This window comes from Furipterus horrens, unplaced genomic scaffold (genome assembly GCF_987537825.1).
Source record: "Furipterus horrens unplaced genomic scaffold, mFurHor1.1.pri manual_scaffold_12, whole genome shotgun sequence".
Taxonomy (NCBI): Eukaryota; Metazoa; Chordata; class Mammalia; order Chiroptera; family Furipteridae; genus Furipterus; species Furipterus horrens.
The window spans coordinates 56,968,053-56,986,826 of record NW_028327182.1 but is presented as its reverse complement, the minus strand read 5'-3'; the positions used below and the strand labels follow the sequence as shown (position 1 = coordinate 56,986,826).

Below are 18,774 nucleotides of genomic sequence, written 5' to 3'. Positions count from 1 at the left end.
GCTGTGCTAGACCAAAAGCAGCCCCAGACCACACATAAATGAATGAGCATGGCTGTGTGCCAATGAAACTTATTACAAACACAGGCAGCAGGCTCCATTTGGCCTGTGAACCATAGTTCAGAGATGCCTCACTTATACGAACTTAAATTTAACACATTATACTCATATTATACAAGTATATTTAAATGTAAGTATTATATAGAAATCATTTTCTTAAATAATGACAGCACCTCAACTAAAATTTCAAACAAAAAGACAAAAAATAGAAAGGTAGCATAAATAGGAAACTATGAATATATTGTGCAAAATCTGATAAATCTGGACCATTGGATAGCTCCACCAAATTTGCACTCTCCAGATACTTGTTACCAGCACCAACTAGATGACCTTAAGTCACAACCTCTTTAGTCCCTAATTCTTTTTGGTGGTAAGGGGTTCCTATTTAATTTTTTAACACTTTATTTTTAAATTACAATCTACACCCAATATTATTTTGTATAGTTTCAGGTATACAGCACAATGGTTAGACAATCATATACTTTACAAGGTATTCTTCCAATATTTCCAGTACTCACCTGGCACCATACATAGCTATTACAATATTACTGAATATTAATTCAGTAATTACTCTTCAGCCTTAATTTTTAAATAATACTTTGGTTAAAATAGATAATTCTAAGGTAAAACTCTATGATCTTAAGAATTGCTCTAAATTTAATTTATAGATTTCAAGTGAAAATTTTATCTAGAAAATGATGATTACATTCCTAAATAATTAGAATCCATGGCAGAACAAAATACAAGTATACCATAAAGTATAATATATTAGAATAATAAATTAAGATAATTTAATACCTATAAAAATTGATCTAATAAGCTTTTTAAAATATAGTTCATAATCATATTTTAGTCTCTGAACACTAAGGTTTCAGTACCATCTTGAATGTAGTTATAAATACACCTGGAAAATCAGTTTAATAGGAAATATAGGTTAATTCACCTAACCAGGATGGTGCTATCAGAAGGATACTCAGCTTGTAATAAAACTTTTCCCAAAATAGAGAAGGTAGTAAGATATAATCTTAAATGACACAATATGTAATAAAAGGGAAAAACAGACTCTTATTCTGGCTTCATATTTCATGCTCATGGTATAATAACTAATAAATCACTGGATTCCCCAACATATTTAGTTAAAATTATGAAGTTTTTAAATATAAAAGTTAAAGTCCGTGCAATATATAATAAACTACATGTCATTCATTAGGTGGACTGGTGATTTTATAACTTTTCCATTTTTACCCTTCAAATCAAGACAGATTACAGAATAAAAACTCTTTATTTTTCACAAACTATTTTCAAAAAATTGTTGGGTCAAGTTAAAATTCTCTAATTCTCCACTAGCTATATTTATAAAAGCAACACTATTACACTGCTTTCTGAAATATAAATTAACAGCTCTGGTTCATTACAAACTTACCAAACATTTGGCAAATTCTTTGTTTTCTGAAAGGAATCCATAACCTGGGTGTACCTTAGAAATGAGAACAAATTTTAATTTTATCATATTGTAAAACCTTGGTAAACAAAACAAATAGTGCAATTACATGTTCATCATTCTAGGTCCCTTGAGTAAAGTTACTTTTCTCAAATAGTGATCAGCTCCAATGCACATTCCCGAGTAGACTCAAATTCTAAGACAATGCCTATTTTACAATTACTTCAGGCACACTACCTTTGTCCTAACCACAGTCAAAGCCATCTACCTACATATCTTCCTGTCCACCTGCATTTGACTACCTATTCAAAACAACTCACACTCTCCCTATTTTTTGAGGCTAACCTTAGCCACAAGTTTAAAGAATTTTCTAATAGCTGGTGGATCAAAGAATTATATTAAAGGAAATCTTTTTTGCAAGATAGATTCTTAAGATATTTAATTCCCTTTATTTACAGTACCAGGAACTGCTAACTTCCAAAACCCTAGTTACAAGCCAACTATTTTATTTCTAATGACACTAATGTACTCAGCCACTATCCAATGAGCAGTTTCTGTCAAATCTAACTAAAATTAAAGTTCGTATTATACTATTTCTTTGTACTCTGAATGCTCTTTTCTTCTGATAGCTATTCTTCTTCCCCTCCCTGCCCCACTTAGCCATTCACAACCTCTTTATACTACAATCTAAATTCTACTATCCTGTTCTGATTAAGTGATTTTTGCTTCTACCACATTGGCCAAACATAAATTTAGCCACTCTGTTATCAGTCAGTACTGAATATATTTCCAGTAAACAATTCTGTTATAAGGAAAGTCAAGTTTCTGAAGAGGCCAGTATCATAATATAGAAGTAGCTACACATTCAGGGTTTTTTAATGTTGGACCAAGCTTTATAAACATGGTGCAGAATAATTTAAACTACTGCAGTACAGGGTAAGAGTTTCACTCCACCAATCTCATTTTATATAAACATTCAACTAAACCTCACATTCTGACAAGCTATAGTTAAAAGAGTTTTACCTTCATTAACTCTGCTAATAAACTGTAATCATCCATAATATGAGTTCAGGAATTCAGCTTCATATTTAAACATCCATTTCTTTCCAAAGAAATGTGAACACTATGATATGTGCAATTTTTCAATAAATACTATAAATGTAAAAAAAAAAAAAAAAAAAAGAAATGTGAACACTAATTGAAGCACTCCAGGTTAATTGTTGGTGTTGGCTGCTGCCATTCAATTTTAGAGATAACTCTGCATAGTTTTAACATTATATGTAATTAGTTCTCTGATATTAAAACACACACACAACAACAAAATACTATTTCTGATGTCAGAAACCAGTCTTTTCCTTGGATTCCACTTCATTCAAACAGAATTGGGGGTGTGGAGAATTAGTGATTTCTCCATGTAAGTTATATGTATCCTACTGAGGTGATCCAACTAAAATCATTACCAATTACATTGTTTATATTTCTGGAAGTACATTAGGTATAAATAATTTTTAAGTGATTAAAACAAAATTTAAAGAGGGATCTTTTGGATCCTGTTTATAATACAGAATGTTTTTCAATATTCTTATTATAATGAAAGGGTTAACATTCAAAACTAATCAGGGTTTTTTTTTTTTCCCTAGCAAATTTGGAAATGAACTGAAACTGCTCTCTGGTGTGAAAACTGAATCCAGCAGCCACCTGCAGGATCAGCTACCAACATTGCCAGATGACACAAGGCCTTTGATATCCAGTAGCAAATTCGGCCACATTTAACTCATGTGACTTGAACTAACTGCAACAGCATTTTCAATCATTCTTTCTTATTCTTTTTTAAATACAAACTCTAGTTTCTGTTCACTACATATGAAACAGCTGCAGCAGACAGATTCATTCAGACTCACAGCTTGGGCCTTTGTTTTCTTAATAGCTTCCATGATGGCATCCATGTTGAGGTAGCTTTTACTGGTGGGAGCTGGGCCAACACAGACAGCCTCATCCGCCATTTTCACATGAACCTGAAGAGATACATCTGTGCATTAATAGACACTCCTGGCCAAAGGAGCTAACACCATCTGCAAATATACACAGCATTGCAATGACTGATTGCAATGACTACATACCATTTATGTAGTCGGATATCTTTTTGATATGTGCTAAAAAATAACAATGGAACAAGTAAGCTCAGGAACTATAATTATCCATAATCACATTTATTACAAGCCTGACCCACCAAATATTTTCCAAAGTATTCCCCACCAATTTGATTAAGTAAAATCATAGCAAACAACTTTAGCCTCCAATTTGGTTCTGCTATCCATAAATCTTATATCAAAACTACCCTGATAATGTAGTCAAGGTAGCTCAATATTTTCATAACAAGCACTCATGCCCAGTTCTAAGCAAGCTCCCCAGGAAGTGAGAATAATTAGAGGGACTGAATGAAGGGAAGCCGTGAGTATCCCTGCACAGCATCAGATCAGCACCAGGCACAAATTAAAGCCCAGAACTAAAGAGTTCAACATCACCACACATGAACCAGAAAATTTGAGAATCATTTAAATACTCTCACATTTAATCCTCATGCATTTTTACCTTTATTCCTGAAAGAACTGATGTGTGCATTAGTATGCATTAAGTCCTAAATCTACTAAAACCTTAGGAATATTTGCTCCATTTTGAATACTTCTCACTCTACAATGTTTTAAATCCATTTTTGCTTGATATAGGCTAGGCATTCAATAACAAAAAAGAGTAAGTGGTTTACCTCTAAAAGAAATTTATTCTTTTAAAATGATGAAGCCATTCATATATTTTTGAAACGGCTTTTCCTAACGGTTTTCCAGTTTAAGGAACCCCCAATCACCTCCTATTTATTTCACAAAGCAGATATAAACACTGGAGTACATACATATACCTGAACATCTGTGACCCACCCTACTCCCCCATCAAAAGTCTAAGGGGGCAAGCACTTTTGCTTCAATTGTGAAATAATTTTAAAGAAGCACTTTGCTTTAAATGAGATCTTTAAAAAAGTAAACCAAGAAAGTTGTCTTTTAGAAACCTCAGATTTCTCTTTATCAATTCGATACATATTTTCCAATTAAGTAAAAAATTGTATTATGTATTAAGTGGTAAAAGATACCTATCTGAAAAATTTACATATCAATATCTTAACATAAAATACTCATATATACTCTGCAATTTCTTTAAAAACATCCACTTCAAACAAAGGCAACCGTGCTCACAAAGGGATCCTAAATATTTCCATGTTCAAAGCAAAGCTCTCCTTGTGATTGTCTTTGCCTTGCTTATTCCCAACTTCACATTGTTCTTCTTTCCTCAGACCAGAATACCCACTCTTCTATTACCCTGTGCCTGGTTCAGATCCTATTATTAGCAATTTTGGTGCTGTAACTAGTTGTGGTTCTTTTCCTATAAAAAAGAAATTGAAAAATAAACAAGCCATAAAAAAACATACATGGTACTGTATACAGAGAACCCTAAAGATTCAAAAAAAAAAAAAAAAAAACTACTAGAACTGATAAATGAATTCAGTAAAGTTAACAGGATACAAAATAAATATCCAGAAATCAGTTGAATTTCTACACATCAATAATAAACTATCAGAAAGAGAAACTAAGAAAACAATCCCATTTACAATTGCATCAAAAAATAATAAAATACCTTGCTATAAATTCAACCAAGGATGTAAGATACCTATACTCAGAAAATTATAAGACACTGAAGAAAGAAATCAATGTAGATACAAATAAGTGGAAGTATATACCATGTCCGTGGATAGAAACAATTAACATCCTTAAAGTATCCATACTACCCAAAGCAATCTATAGATTCAATGCAATTCCTATCAAGATACCAGTGGCATTTCTCACAGAACTAGAACAAATATTTCAAAAATTTACACGGAACTACAAGACCCCAAATTGCTACAGGGATCTTGAGAAAGAAGAACAAAGTTGAGGAATCATGCTACCTGATATTAAAGTATACTACAAGGCCACAGTAATCAAAACAGTATGTTACTGGCATAAAAAAAAATTTTTTTTTTAAAGACATACAGATAACTGGAACAGGACAGAGAGCGCAGAAGTAAACCCACACCTTTATGGTCAATTGCTTTTTGACAAGGGGGTCAAGAACATACAAAGGGGTAAAGGTAGTCTATTCAATAAATGATGTTGGGAAAATTGGACAGATAAATGCAGAAATATGAAAATAGACCAACTCCTTATACCATACACAAGAATAAACTCAAAATGGATTAAAGACTTAAATGTAAGAAATAAAACCATAAAACACCTACAAGAAAACATAGGCAGTCAAATCTCAGATATCTTGCACAGCAATATTTTTTCTGGTATATCTCCTTGGACAAGGGAACAAAGGAAGAATAAACAAATGGGACCATATCAAACTAAAAAGCTTTTGTACATTGTGTGGTACTAGTCTAACTACACAAAATTAAATCTTCTTTAATCTTAGCAATACATATAGAAACTGAGGGTTGTATGGAGGTAAAGAAATTAAAAGATATACACATGCATACATGTGTATATTTATATTTCCAAAACTTCTATAATAAACATGCACCAAATAGTAAAAAGGAGGAGAATCCTAACTGTATTTTTAATTATATACTTGCAGTCTTTTCTCTAAATATACTTTTGTAGCCATATTGCATATATAATTTTGCATCCTTCTGTTTTTTAACATCATAATAGACATTTTTTTCCTCTGTTGTCACAAACTCTTTGTAATCATACTGCGAATGTAGCTCAAAGCCTAATATATTTTAGATGACTAATACTGGTCAAATAAACATTCAAATAAATTAAACATCCAACGCAGGTTAAGACTGCTTATGAACTTTACAAAGAAAGGCAAAACACATGCTATTTCTAAAGGGTTGGTTGGTTTCCTTTCTTCTACATTTCAGAAACAAACCTTACTTTAGGATATAAAAATACATTAGTAGCTCAACAATCCCACAGTCTAGTTCAGGGTCAGTACTAGCAAAAATGCTAGGCAAAGCCATTTGATAGAAAAAACTAGAATCCTCTGCTGCCTCAATTCCCAAGGAGATATGAATGAGTTGACTATAAAAGGGTGCTTAAAAACTTTTGAAAATTTCAGTTTTGCTATTATTGTTGTACTAAATGTGTGAGGTAATTTCCTTACCTTAATAACATAAAACAAACTATTCAAGCACTTACAGATGCTTTTTTGCAAAAAATTATTTACTTGACTAAGCTGACTAGGTGTATTCATGTTTCAAAAATTTCAACATCTTGAAAAATATAAACTTCTTTTTATACACTTCAATGGTATATACATTAACAATCATGAAAAGTTTAAACTATAGTAAACTAACCAATTGACTAGGATATTGTTGGCTACAGTTTCAAAAAGAAATAAAGATTTTAAGTATTATGACTTGAAGTAAAGCAGTCGACCTGCATAAACTTTTCCAATAGAAAAGTTTCCAACAGAGGTTTTTTGAAATTATTAGTTTCTTCCTCACACATTTAATTTTATATTTGGAACATTTTTATTCTTTAAAGAGAAGAATGTTACTTATATCAGGGTGTGTTTTACAACTTACAGAGCCAGAAAAAAAATTATCATCCTTATTGATGTCTTAAAAGTGAATTTAAACGCTTGACTATATAGATTAAAAATTGTACAGAATTTTAAATCTTTGAATTTGTGGAAAATTTCATATTAGTCCATTAGATGCCTAAGATACACTGAAAAGATACTGTGAGTGGTCCCTATCCTTATCAAACAGATTAAATCTTAAGTGTTAAAAGTAGGTTAGACCAGATCTGGGTGAAAGCTTTTAAATACCTTCTAAACTAGTACAGACTGAGAAAGGGAAGACAGGCAACTCTGAAATTTTTTTCATGCCGGAATATTTTTTAAAACTTATCACTTCAACAAGATCTGTAACCATAGGGGCATTATTTACCATGACTATGAATACTTGAGTTTTCCTTGTGATACCCTTCAATGCAAACAATTGGTAGAGCACTGGGAAGATGGCATAGTAAGATTAAATGTGCTCCTTGCCTGAGAACAGCAATGTTTCAAACAATCTTGACCAGACTTCAGTATTTACCAAATCTATTCAAATTCTCTGACATTACCAGCAAACAAAAATTAGCCTTACAGACTGAAAAGTTAAAGAAAGGAATGCCAACTGCATCTATCTTACTTTGAAGAACAGGAAAAAACTAATTTTCAAACAACCAGAGAAGAAAAAAGAAAAGAAACCTTCTCCCTATTTTACACAAAGTGCCTAGAAGTCTCAAAAGACATATAAATGTCAACAGACTAGGATTCTGGCACATTCTTTCTAAATAGGCAATTTGATTCCTAGAAAACTAGTATTCTTTTTATGTCAGTAAATACTACATTCATTTTTATTCCACTTTGTAAAACTGTGAAGCTCCACGACATATTTATGCATGATTATTTTTTGATGACAGAATTAGTAACTTTACTGTTTTTCCTCTATTATAATTTGCATAACTGCCAAAATGGTAAAACCAAAAATTAAAAACTACAGAAAAAATGAAAATAAGTTTTTGCGAGTTGCAAAACTCCTAACCCATTTTCTACAATCCAGTTTTTATATCACAAAAGGGAACCAATTATCAATCAATTCTAGAATCAAAACAATATTTTATATAGTCTGTATTTGGCAAAAATATATTTCTGAGGGTACTATAAACAAATGAATGAAAAGCAACATGACTAGAACCATATTCTCATGCCATTGACCCCTGGTAGAAGCATCAAGGGAAAGATGGAAGGAATGGAGGGGATGGGAGGGATGGAAGGAGAACGTATCAAGTATGATGAGAGCAAAAGCAATGTCAGTGTGTCAAGACACAATGAAATGGGCAAGAGAAATAGGAACGAGACAGAGAGAGAGTGTGTGTGTGTGTGTGTGTGTTAGTGGGGTGGTGGGCAGTTGATATGGTTGGTTGTAAAGGTTGGGAGAGGCGATGATAGCTGTGAAAGGGTTTAAGAGCTTTTTTTGCTAGGAAAAACTTGAACAAAAACCTTTGGGAGAGAATCTATGGACTGTAAAAAGCTAAAAAAAAATCTTGTAAGATGAAATAATTCACAGAATAAGGTTTCTGATGAGCAATGGCAAAGCTGAGTGGTATGGGGAGGCAGGAGACAGGGGGATAAGGGAAAGAACTCATTTTCTCCCACACAAACACAATAAACACAAACAAATCAGGATTTAAAAAGAAAAAAAAGAGAAAGAAGGAAAAGACAGAGTAGAAAAGAAGAAAAGGAAAGCAGGAAAGACAGACAGAAAGCTTGCCATGCACTCCACGACAAGCCTCTACTCCCCAATCACTGTGTTGCTTGGAATCTTCTCTATAGAAATTCTTGAGCCACGAGTGCAAAAGGATGCCTAGTTTACGAATAAATGCAGGTAGTATGTTTATATATCTGGTTGAAGGAATTAAAGGCTCTTGTATTGGCTAAAAAGTCCACTATGTTTTTTCCATAAAATAAGACATTTTTCATTTTCATTTCCACTAATAACTTTAGTGATTTGGATATTTTGTGTACATAGGCTATTTCCCTCTAAATACCTTCCAATTCATAAGACAACCTCACAGCAAAGACCTATTTGGCCAAAATGTCAACAATACAAAGAAACTCCACAAAACACTTTCGACACATTTGATCAGCCACAGCACACTGCACAAATATTTTTCTTTTATTTTTTTTTCCTTTTCAGTGACATTTTCACCTGTCTTGAAGTAACAGAGCATGATACACCAAAAATGTTGCATATCTTATTCCATTTTCAATATTAAAATGACTGCACAAAAGTTCACCAAATTTGATAAAGTTTTTTTTAAATGCATACTGATACGACACAGAGAAGGAAAACTCTGACTCCAAAAAACCTCCGCTGCCTTGCGGCATACCTCTTCAGGGAAAGGCTAAGGGAGTAAACCCCGACAGAAAATCCGGAGCCGGAGTCCCTAAGGCGGTTTGACGATGTAGTAAACACCGGCAACTCCTGCGGCGCACCTGAAGCCAAGCTGTATTGACTCCGTCTTTCCCTTGGACCCTTCAGCTGCGAAGAGAGGGGGGGTCTGCTGCATGGGCAACAGCAGACCCTCCATATTACCCTGCCCAGGCTCTGTAGCTTCAGCGTCATCACAAGATGTCGATTCAACACGGGAGGAGACAGATACCGTGTCACTCCCGAGTCGGACTGCACAGCCATTCTCGGCGGTGCAGATAGACTCTTAAGAAGCTACACCATCGTCTCTCGAGACGGACGGCTGCCGACGACGACTGATACGACAACTATCACAAAATTGTTTCGAATGAAGTTAAAGACAACTAAGCACCACTACAGCCATTGTATAGAAAAAACATAACAGGTTTTTGGCGAATCCAATTATTTAATCTGTGAAGCAAGAGACAAGATCTCCTTCTAACAGAAAGAATTATTGGCAGGGTGAAAAACAGAAAATCATCAGGAGCATGGAAAAGCAAATTTTTAGGAGAAATCTAGTAAGACTGTCAGTTGGTGTTGATGTTCTTAAATGGTTCTCTTTGTTGTGAAAGAACTTAGGCCAAAAAAATGGTGCAGCCTCTTTGGAAAACAGTACGGAGGTTCCTCAAAAAATTAAAAATAGAATTACCATGTGTTCCAATAATCCCACTTCTGGGTATATCCAAAAGAAGATCTCGAAGAGGTATTAGCACTAACAGGTTCACTGACTAACATGTGGAAACAACTTAAATGTCCATCAAGAGATGACTAGATAAAGAAAGTATGGTATATACATACAGTAAATTCTGCAGTATATGACAACATGGATGGACCTTGAGGACACTACAATAAATGAAATAAGCTAGACTCAGATGAAAATACTGCATGATTCCACTTACATGAGTTATCTAAAATGATCAAACTCATAATATCAAAGACTGGAATGGTACTTACCAGGGGCTACCGGGAGGAGGAAATGAGGAGTTACTAATCAACAGGCATAAAGTTTCAGTTAAGTAAGATGAATAAACACTAGAGATCCGCTGTACAACACTGTACCTAGAGTCAACAGTAATGTATACTTAAAATTTATGAAGAGGATAGATCTCATGTTGAGTATTCTAACCACAGTAAAAAATTGTTTTAAAGAAAAGAATGAACAAACAAACTTAGGCCACTTTGGTCATGCACAACACTTAACTTCCTTTCGGAGATGATGGTGGATAACAAAGAAGTTTAAGATGGGTGAGGGTTATTCCCTTACCCTATATTTTGCTAAAAGGTTACAATAAAAACAATTCTCAGTGCATATTCCTCCACACATACAGACACATATTGAGCACACATTTCTCAGCAAGACAGGAAAGTAAAGTAGCTCATACAACCTGTTTCACATGCTGCACAAAGTCCCAAATCTTGTCTGATTACCATCTTGCATGAAATAGTGATTCAAGGGAGGCAGAATATCTCAAAGGCAGGCTTCTGATATCTTTAAAGTTGCTCTAAGGCAACCAGAAATCCTCCTTTCCAATCGCTAAATACCAAAAATAACAAATTCAAGTACAGGGCACCATTCCTAAAGGTATATGCCTCTCAATATCCTTATATCTTATTCATGCAATGGTGATATATCTTAACCCAAATACCTTGAATAGCACTAATTTCACTAATAAATATCTATATCTATACTACTAAATATACTCCTAAATATCTATTACTACTAAATATAAAACCACTAATTTCGCCAATGAAAACCCACTTAATTAAGAATTTGGTCTTGACTGAAATATGAAAAGTTGTAAATGCTTTTAAAAATCCATTCCTAGAGTGTCAATTCCTAATAACAGACAATGACTAGACCTTAAGCATAGGATAAAAGGTTAAATTAACACATCGGTTTATGTCTCTCATATCACTGTGGCAAACTACAACTGGACACAACAGTCTTTGTTCCACTGCTACCATGGCATATGACTGCCCAACTAAAGACCAGACTTATCAGACTCTCTTACCAATGACTTAAGTTTGAGTTACTGGATCAGGGAGTGAAATGTACAACTTCTAAATCATCTACAGTTTAAACACAAGCATTTTGCTCTGAATTTTGGCCATTTTCTTTCCTTTGATCTAGAACACAGATGTTGTAACAACCAAATGCAAACTAAGGAAATGCCCCAGAGAAGAGGACAACAACCTACAGTTAGAACAAAACCATCCCAATATCTGTTTTGTAAATAAAGTTTAAGTAGAACACAGCCATGCCTATTTATTTTCTTATTGCCTATGGCTTCTTTTGTGATACAATCACAGAGCTGGGTAATTGTGAAAGAGATTATGCAGTCTTCAAAACATAAAATATATTTATGTTTTGGGGAACACAATTTTCATTGAGTTAGATCTGACACTTATTTTTGACTAACTTTTGGCAACTGAAACCAAAAATGGCCCCAGTTTTTCTCTATCACGCTAACTTTTTAAGGTACAGGTTACCTTCCCTTTGTCCCCAAAATCACACAATATGTAAATACAAAGGAAAATAAAGAAAAAAATTACCTGAATATATGGTTTATTAAGTTATTTTATTCATATAAAGGCTACATATGGTTACTGTAAGTCCAATTGTATACAAGTTGTAAAGTTCTGCTACCAAACATACATATGAAGGTATTTTATCTTTTCAAATGACAGGCTAGGAAATGTCAAAATGACATACTTGAAATAGTCTTCTTCACTTGGCAAAGCTTTCATAAATTGCTTCATGAGACCCAGTTTTATGTGCAGAGATGGGAATAGAATGTCCTTCCTGTCAACAAGTGGTTCATGGAGAATGTTTGAATCACCAGGTTTGAGGTCAGATCTTAGAGGCCAATTCGACTTGACCCAATGCTTCTCACAAGCTCTGCTGTCCCACATACACAGAAAACAGGGATATGTGGTGTATCCACGTTGCTGACCAAGAAGGAAGCAGACCATTTGAAGGTCAACACAGATGATCCCACTGTGCTTGTGATATTGCAACAGATCAGTGACTCTCTTTATGTCTTCATATTCTTCACGAAAACAAACTGAATGGCCAATAGGGACTGCACCAAATAAATTGCCATTATGGAGGAGGACACACATCAAGCTTCACTTTGAGCTATCGATGAACAGTCGCCATTCAGTTGCATTATAGACTGGAACTCCCAATTCCTCCATTAAACCATGTATGTTATGGCAATACACAAAGCCACCATCACTTCGAAAGTACTGCAGAAATGCACTTTCTCTTGCTCGAAAGTAGGACACCTTCACTCCTTTTTCAAGCAAGTTTTTCTCATGCAGTCTTGATGCTAGGAGTTCTGAAGCCTTTTTGGATAGTCCCAAATCTCATGCCAAATCATTCAACTCATGCTGATCAAACCCCTTACAAACTGAGTCATCTTCATCACTGCTGTCACTTAGTTCTTCACCAGACTCCTGTTTTTTGAAAGAGGGGTAATTCAGCAAAAACTGGCACTGGGATTTCAGTTGAATAAGGCACTGGTCATATAGCTGATGGTAGACTAGGATACTCTATTTTACATTTATTTTTCTTGTTATATCCTGACATTTTCACTATACAAAAGTAACAGTCACTTGAATGATCTCTGGGCTCTCACCAAACTTATAGGTATACCAAATGGCAATTTATCACATGTTCCCTCCGTCCACATCCATAAACTCACGACACACTGCTTGCACACCTTGTGAGGGGCCCAAGAGTTACCTTGATCACCGAGTTTTACTTTAAAATATGCAAAATAGACTTGCCTGACAAATGTGCTGATGTTTGTCCTTTGGAAATGGTGAAACTGCCACAGATATAACAAAACAAATCAGAACTGTTTAGGCACTCACAACGAGAAATAGCAGAGGCAGACATGATCTGAAGGAAAGGAAATAAGTACGTATGTAAATAAAAAGATAAATTCTGCTAACTCCTTGTATACAGACAAGAACTTGGAATACACTTTGGAATATGATTCACTATACAGAGCAGCACATAGCTTCTCACCACACTGTCTCATGTGTAACTGAATAGCCTAGACAAGTATGAACCTGTCGCTGGTGTCCCCCACCCCTCCCCACTCAAGGGAGGTTTGCTCTCAGCCAATAGGAGAGCACTAGTGCTTCCCTTGATCCAGGCTCGATCCAGCCTAGAGTGCTTATATTAACATAAGCTGTACAGAAAAAAACTTTACATGATAGAAGAAAACTAAATACAGTTTGGAAATCAGCATCCTTATTTAAGTCTAAAACAGCTGAAAAATCAAACTCAACAGGAATGTTAAAAATTGTTCCCCTGTGATATCTTCTATCTAGGTCTTTATAGAAAAGACTTGCCCACCCAGTGTCTTAAAGTGCATCAAAACACCAAGAACCAGAAACCAAGGATGTCCTTGGAAGAGTACTGGCCTGACTTCCAGTCAAGATGAAGGTATAGTTAAACATGGTTTGCCTCCTCACATAACCATATCAAAATTGAAACTAAATTTCAGAACCATCAGAAATTGAGTTGAATTGAAGTCCAACAACTAAAGATCTAAAGAATTACATCCATCCAGACTGGTAGGAGTGACAGAGACACAGAACAGGTTGGTCCCCAATCCATGTGTTTAGGATAAAAATTTGGGAGAGAGATCTTGGGAGCAAGCAGTCCCAGCCCCACACCAGGCCCCCCAACCCTGGATTCCAGTGCCAGGAAGATAGGTTCTTGTAACCTCTAGCTGCAAAATCAAGCAAAGACTGAGTCGGTGGAAGAAACTTCTGGAGTCCCAAGCAGTTCCTCTTAAAGAACCCACACACAACTTGACTCAGACTCACTTCCTGTGAGCTCCAGCATGGGGGTAGCAGCTTGAAAGGCACCAGTGGCATACAGGGAGAAACTGAAGTGTCTGGCATCAAGGCAAGAGCTGGGGGGCAGTTTTCTCCCAGACAAAAGGCAGGCAGAGGCCACTGTCCCGTTTCTAAAGCTCCCCGCAGAGAGCCACAGAGCTAGCAGGCTGGAGCCATATCGAGGTTCCATCAACCTGGCTAACACTGTCTGCCCCACCCAACTTACCAGCCCACCCAAGCTGCTAGCAGTGGCTTTTCCATGTGAATGGCTGGTCTTCCCTCATGCTTCACAACTTCCTAAATCCTCTGAAACAAGCAACAGCCAGCCTCAGTGAATGCCAGCCCCCATAACTCTTGCTAAGTGGCCCCAGGACAAGCAGTTGCAGCAGCCATCCTAAATTTAGTTTTGCTTCCCCTGGGAACCTACAAGCCTAGCACAAGTAGCAGCCATCTCAGATTATTTATAGTTCCTGCAGGGTGGCCCCAGGCAGAACACAGGTGGGAATTGACCTTGGCCTGCAACACCTGAAAAACCCCAGAGCCTGCACACCCAGTGGACACCTCCAGACCCTGTCAGAGAACCACCAACCTGCCCCTGCACAGCTGATCCTCCGCTGAGGGCAGAGGTTGGTGGTCAGTGGTAACAGCCAGTCCTTGCAGCTGATTGGCCTGGGTAAATCCCTCCCATTGATCTGCCAACAGCAATCAAGGCTCAACTACAAGAGGAGGGAGTACTCAGCCTTCATGGAGGGTGCACCTCAAGCACCCAGCTTGGGTGATAGGGGAGGCTGTGCCACTGGACCTTACAGGACATGTACTGTATTAGGCCACACTACCACGGAGTTAAAGCAGCTCTGCCTACTACACATAAACAAACACAGGGAGGCTGCCAAAATGAGGAGACAAAGCAGCATGGCCCAAATGAAAAAACAGTTCAAAACGCCAGAAAAAGAACTAAACAAAATGGAGATAAGCAATCTATCAGATGCAGAGTTCAAAACACTGGCTATGGACGTGCTCCAGGATCTCAGTGAGGACCTCAAGAGCATAAGAAAGATCCAGTCAGAAACAAAGGACACACTAATGAAATAAAGAATAATCTACAGGGGAACAACAGTAGAGTGGATGAAGCCAATAATCAAATTAATGGTTTAGAATGTATCAACCAATCAAAACAAGAAGAAAAAAAAGAATCCAAAAACACAAGGATAGTGTAAGCAGCCTCTGGGACAACTTTAAGGTTTCCAGCATTCGAAGAACAGTACAGGAAATGGAGTCTCCAAAGAACTTCTATGCATGACACATGGTTATGAACTAAGGTGGGGATTGCTGGAGGTAATGAGGATACTGGGTGGAGGGGGACAAAGGGGGAAAAACTGGGACAACTGTAACAGCATAATCTGTAATTTATTTTTTAATCTGCATAGAGTAGACCCACACAACAAATGCTGCAGGTGGAATCACTAAAATGGCCATTTCAACACTCATTCCTAGCTGTTTCCTTCTACTGTTGAGAGCCAAGAGCATACAAGAACATTCCCCAGACTTCCTTGCATTCATGATGCATGTATGTGGCCTCATTTCTACCAATCAGGCAATTCCAAAGAAGTGAGAATAATGTGAGGTGGTACCCCTGGGGGCAGATTAAATCTCATGAAAGCACAGAAGTAAATGAAAAAGTTCTTGAATAGACAGTGTTTGTGGTTGCACAACAATGTCAATGTACTTAATGCCACCGAATCATACAATTAAAAATTAATAAAGTGGTAAACTATATGTTTATTTCACAAAAGAAACATTTTAAAACTATATACATTCATCACAATTTCCACCCTATCACTGACAAGCAATTGTTTAAAAAAGACACATTTGCAGAGCTTAGTTATATAGTACCATCTAAGAAAAACTGTAACCAGAAGAAAAGGAAAACAAAAAGAATCAAGAAAATACAAATAATGAGGATTCAGTTATAGCTTAATCATTTTCCACTTACTAAAGAAAAGCTATCACATATGCATTTAGGATTCTAATAATGAAGACTTAACAGAGATATATCACATCTCCAAATACAGATTTATAAAACAATAGCAGAGTGAAAATCTAAGAATAGAATTAAGACATAATCTCCATTGTAATCAGTTACTTTTTAAAAAAGCATTTCCAAATTATATGAATAGCTAAATGTTAATTCTAATAAAACACAAATAGCCACAAAAAGTCATGAGATTTCAAAGCCATACTAGAGTCCCACCATATAAATCTGTGCCACTAAATGATGACACTATACATAAAAGCAAGTCATTTAAATGTTCTTAATTTTTTTAAATTTCATTTTAATACCAAGTAATATATGAATACACCATTCTGGTTTTTCCTTTTTGGTTCTTTTTTTTTTTAAGTTTAAGCAGTCCAGATAACCATTACCCCAAGACCTCTAAGTATCACTTCCTACCTTATAAGAAATTATTGTGAAGTTTTTTATCTGCCATTCCAGACTTATCTGAGCATTTTCATATGTACATGTAGACATAAAATTGAGCAGTTTTGTGTATAAGATTTAATTCCCATAGATTGTATCCCACCACATTCTGTAACTAATAACTTACAATAAGTAAACCCTAAGTTATTTAACCATTCCCCTAAAAATTAACACTATTTCAAATTTGCAGGTATTACAATCTATAATAAGTTTCTTCAACGTGCTAAAAAAAATCTGAAAATATACTAAAACTACACACTTAAGTTATTTTCATGTATGTAAACTATTTGTATTTCTTCTTTCAACCATCAACAAGTTATAAATTTTTTATAAGTGTACTTTATTGATTATATTGTTACAATACTTCCAATTTTATCCCCTTTGCTCCCCTCCGCATAGCACGCCCCATACCCCAACAATCCCCACTCCCCATTTTTGTGACTCCTATTGTTTGTTGGTGCTTCTTAGAATGATCTGCACTTCCTGGATCTGCTCCTGGTGGCATGAGATCGTGCACCAGCCTGGGCCTAGGCAGCCTGTTGGAGACTTCCAGGGATATACTGGCTTTGTCTGACTTCTTTAGTTGTTAATCTATTCAATCTGTGATTAGCTGTCAGGCTTAAGGACCTTGGGTTTGGCAGCTTAATTCCTGTAGGCTGGCCTTTTGCTTCCCCTCAGGCTGACGCCACTTGGAGGGGGCCACTTGGAGGGGGCCGGAATGGTCTGCCTGCAGTACTGGGGAGGAGTCAGCACTGGGACCCAGTCGGCTGCTTCCCCAGCTCTCCCCTCAAAGCCACCACACCAAACTCTCCCCAAGTGTCTCCAGTTCTTTCTGCCTTCCCTCCGCTTGAGCCCAGGGTAAGTGGCGGTAAAATATTTTTGTATGTGATCCACTTAAGAGCTCTTTTTCTCCAGCTGCTTCTCTCCGGCTAGCAAGAAACCCTGTGGCTTTTCACTTTTCACAGCTGGATACTATTTTACTTTCCACTCTGTTGCTGTAGGCTGGGAAGCCCAGGTGGGGGTTTAGACCCTGCCCTTCTCAGGGGGATGCCCCAGCTGCTGAGCTGTTTTCTCAGTCCCTTCAGCTGCCACCTGTGTGAGCCCAGCCAGCCCTTCTGCGTCTCTGCACTCCCTACCGGTCACGTTGTGATGTAGCGGCCTTTTCTGTCTCTCCGTGGTTATAAGACTTGTCTCCAGCTAGTGTTCGGTTGGTTATTCCAGATAATTTCTCCAAAATTAAGTTGTAAATCCAGACTAGTTCTGGGAGGAGGTTAGCGTATCTTTCACTTACTCCTCCGCCATCTTGTTTCTCTGCCACAGGATTTCTTGCTAGCTGGAGAGAAACAGCTGGAGAAAAAGAGCTTAAGCAGATCACATACGAAAATATTCTGGCCCGCACTTACCCTGGGCTCGAGTGGAGGGAAGGCAGAAAGGACTAGAGATGCTTGGGGAGAGTTTGGTGTGGTGGCTTTGAGGGGAGAACTGGGGAAGCAGCCGACCGGGTCCCAGTGCTGACTCATCCCCAGTACTGTAGGCAGACCATTCCGCCCCCCTCCAAGTGGCGTCAGCCTGAGGGGAAGCAAAAGGCCAGCCTACAGGAATTAAGCTGCCAAACCCAAGGTCCTTAAGCCTGACAGCTAATCACAGATTGAATAGATTAACAACTAAAGAAGTCAGACAAAGCCAGTATATCCCTGGAAGTCTCCAACAGGCTGCCTAGGCCCAGGCTGGTGCACATCTGATGCCACCAGGGGCAGATCCAGGAAGTGCAGATCATTCTAAGAAGCACCAACAAACAACAGGAGTCACAAAAATGGGGAGACAGAGAAACAACGCCCCATCGAAAGGAAAGGTAGAATCCCCAGAAAGAGTGCTAAATGA

General features: G+C 36.9%; 1 protein-coding gene across 4 annotated transcripts in view; it reads right to left on the bottom strand.

Moving 5' to 3' along the window:
- PCCA (propionyl-CoA carboxylase subunit alpha) overlaps window positions 1-18,774 on the bottom strand; it is a 510,516-nt gene that overhangs the window by 440,072 nt on the left and 51,670 nt on the right. For all 4 annotated transcript variants that reach the window (XM_090258653.1, XM_090258654.1, XM_090258655.1 and 1 more), the window contains exons 5-6: window positions 3,400-3,513; window positions 1,481-1,534 (exon numbers count right to left, since the gene is read on the bottom strand). In XM_090258653.1, coding sequence (XP_090114779.1) covers window positions 1,481-1,534; window positions 3,400-3,513 — 168 coding nt within the window. The remainder of the gene's footprint in view (window positions 1-1,480; window positions 1,535-3,399; window positions 3,514-18,774) is intronic.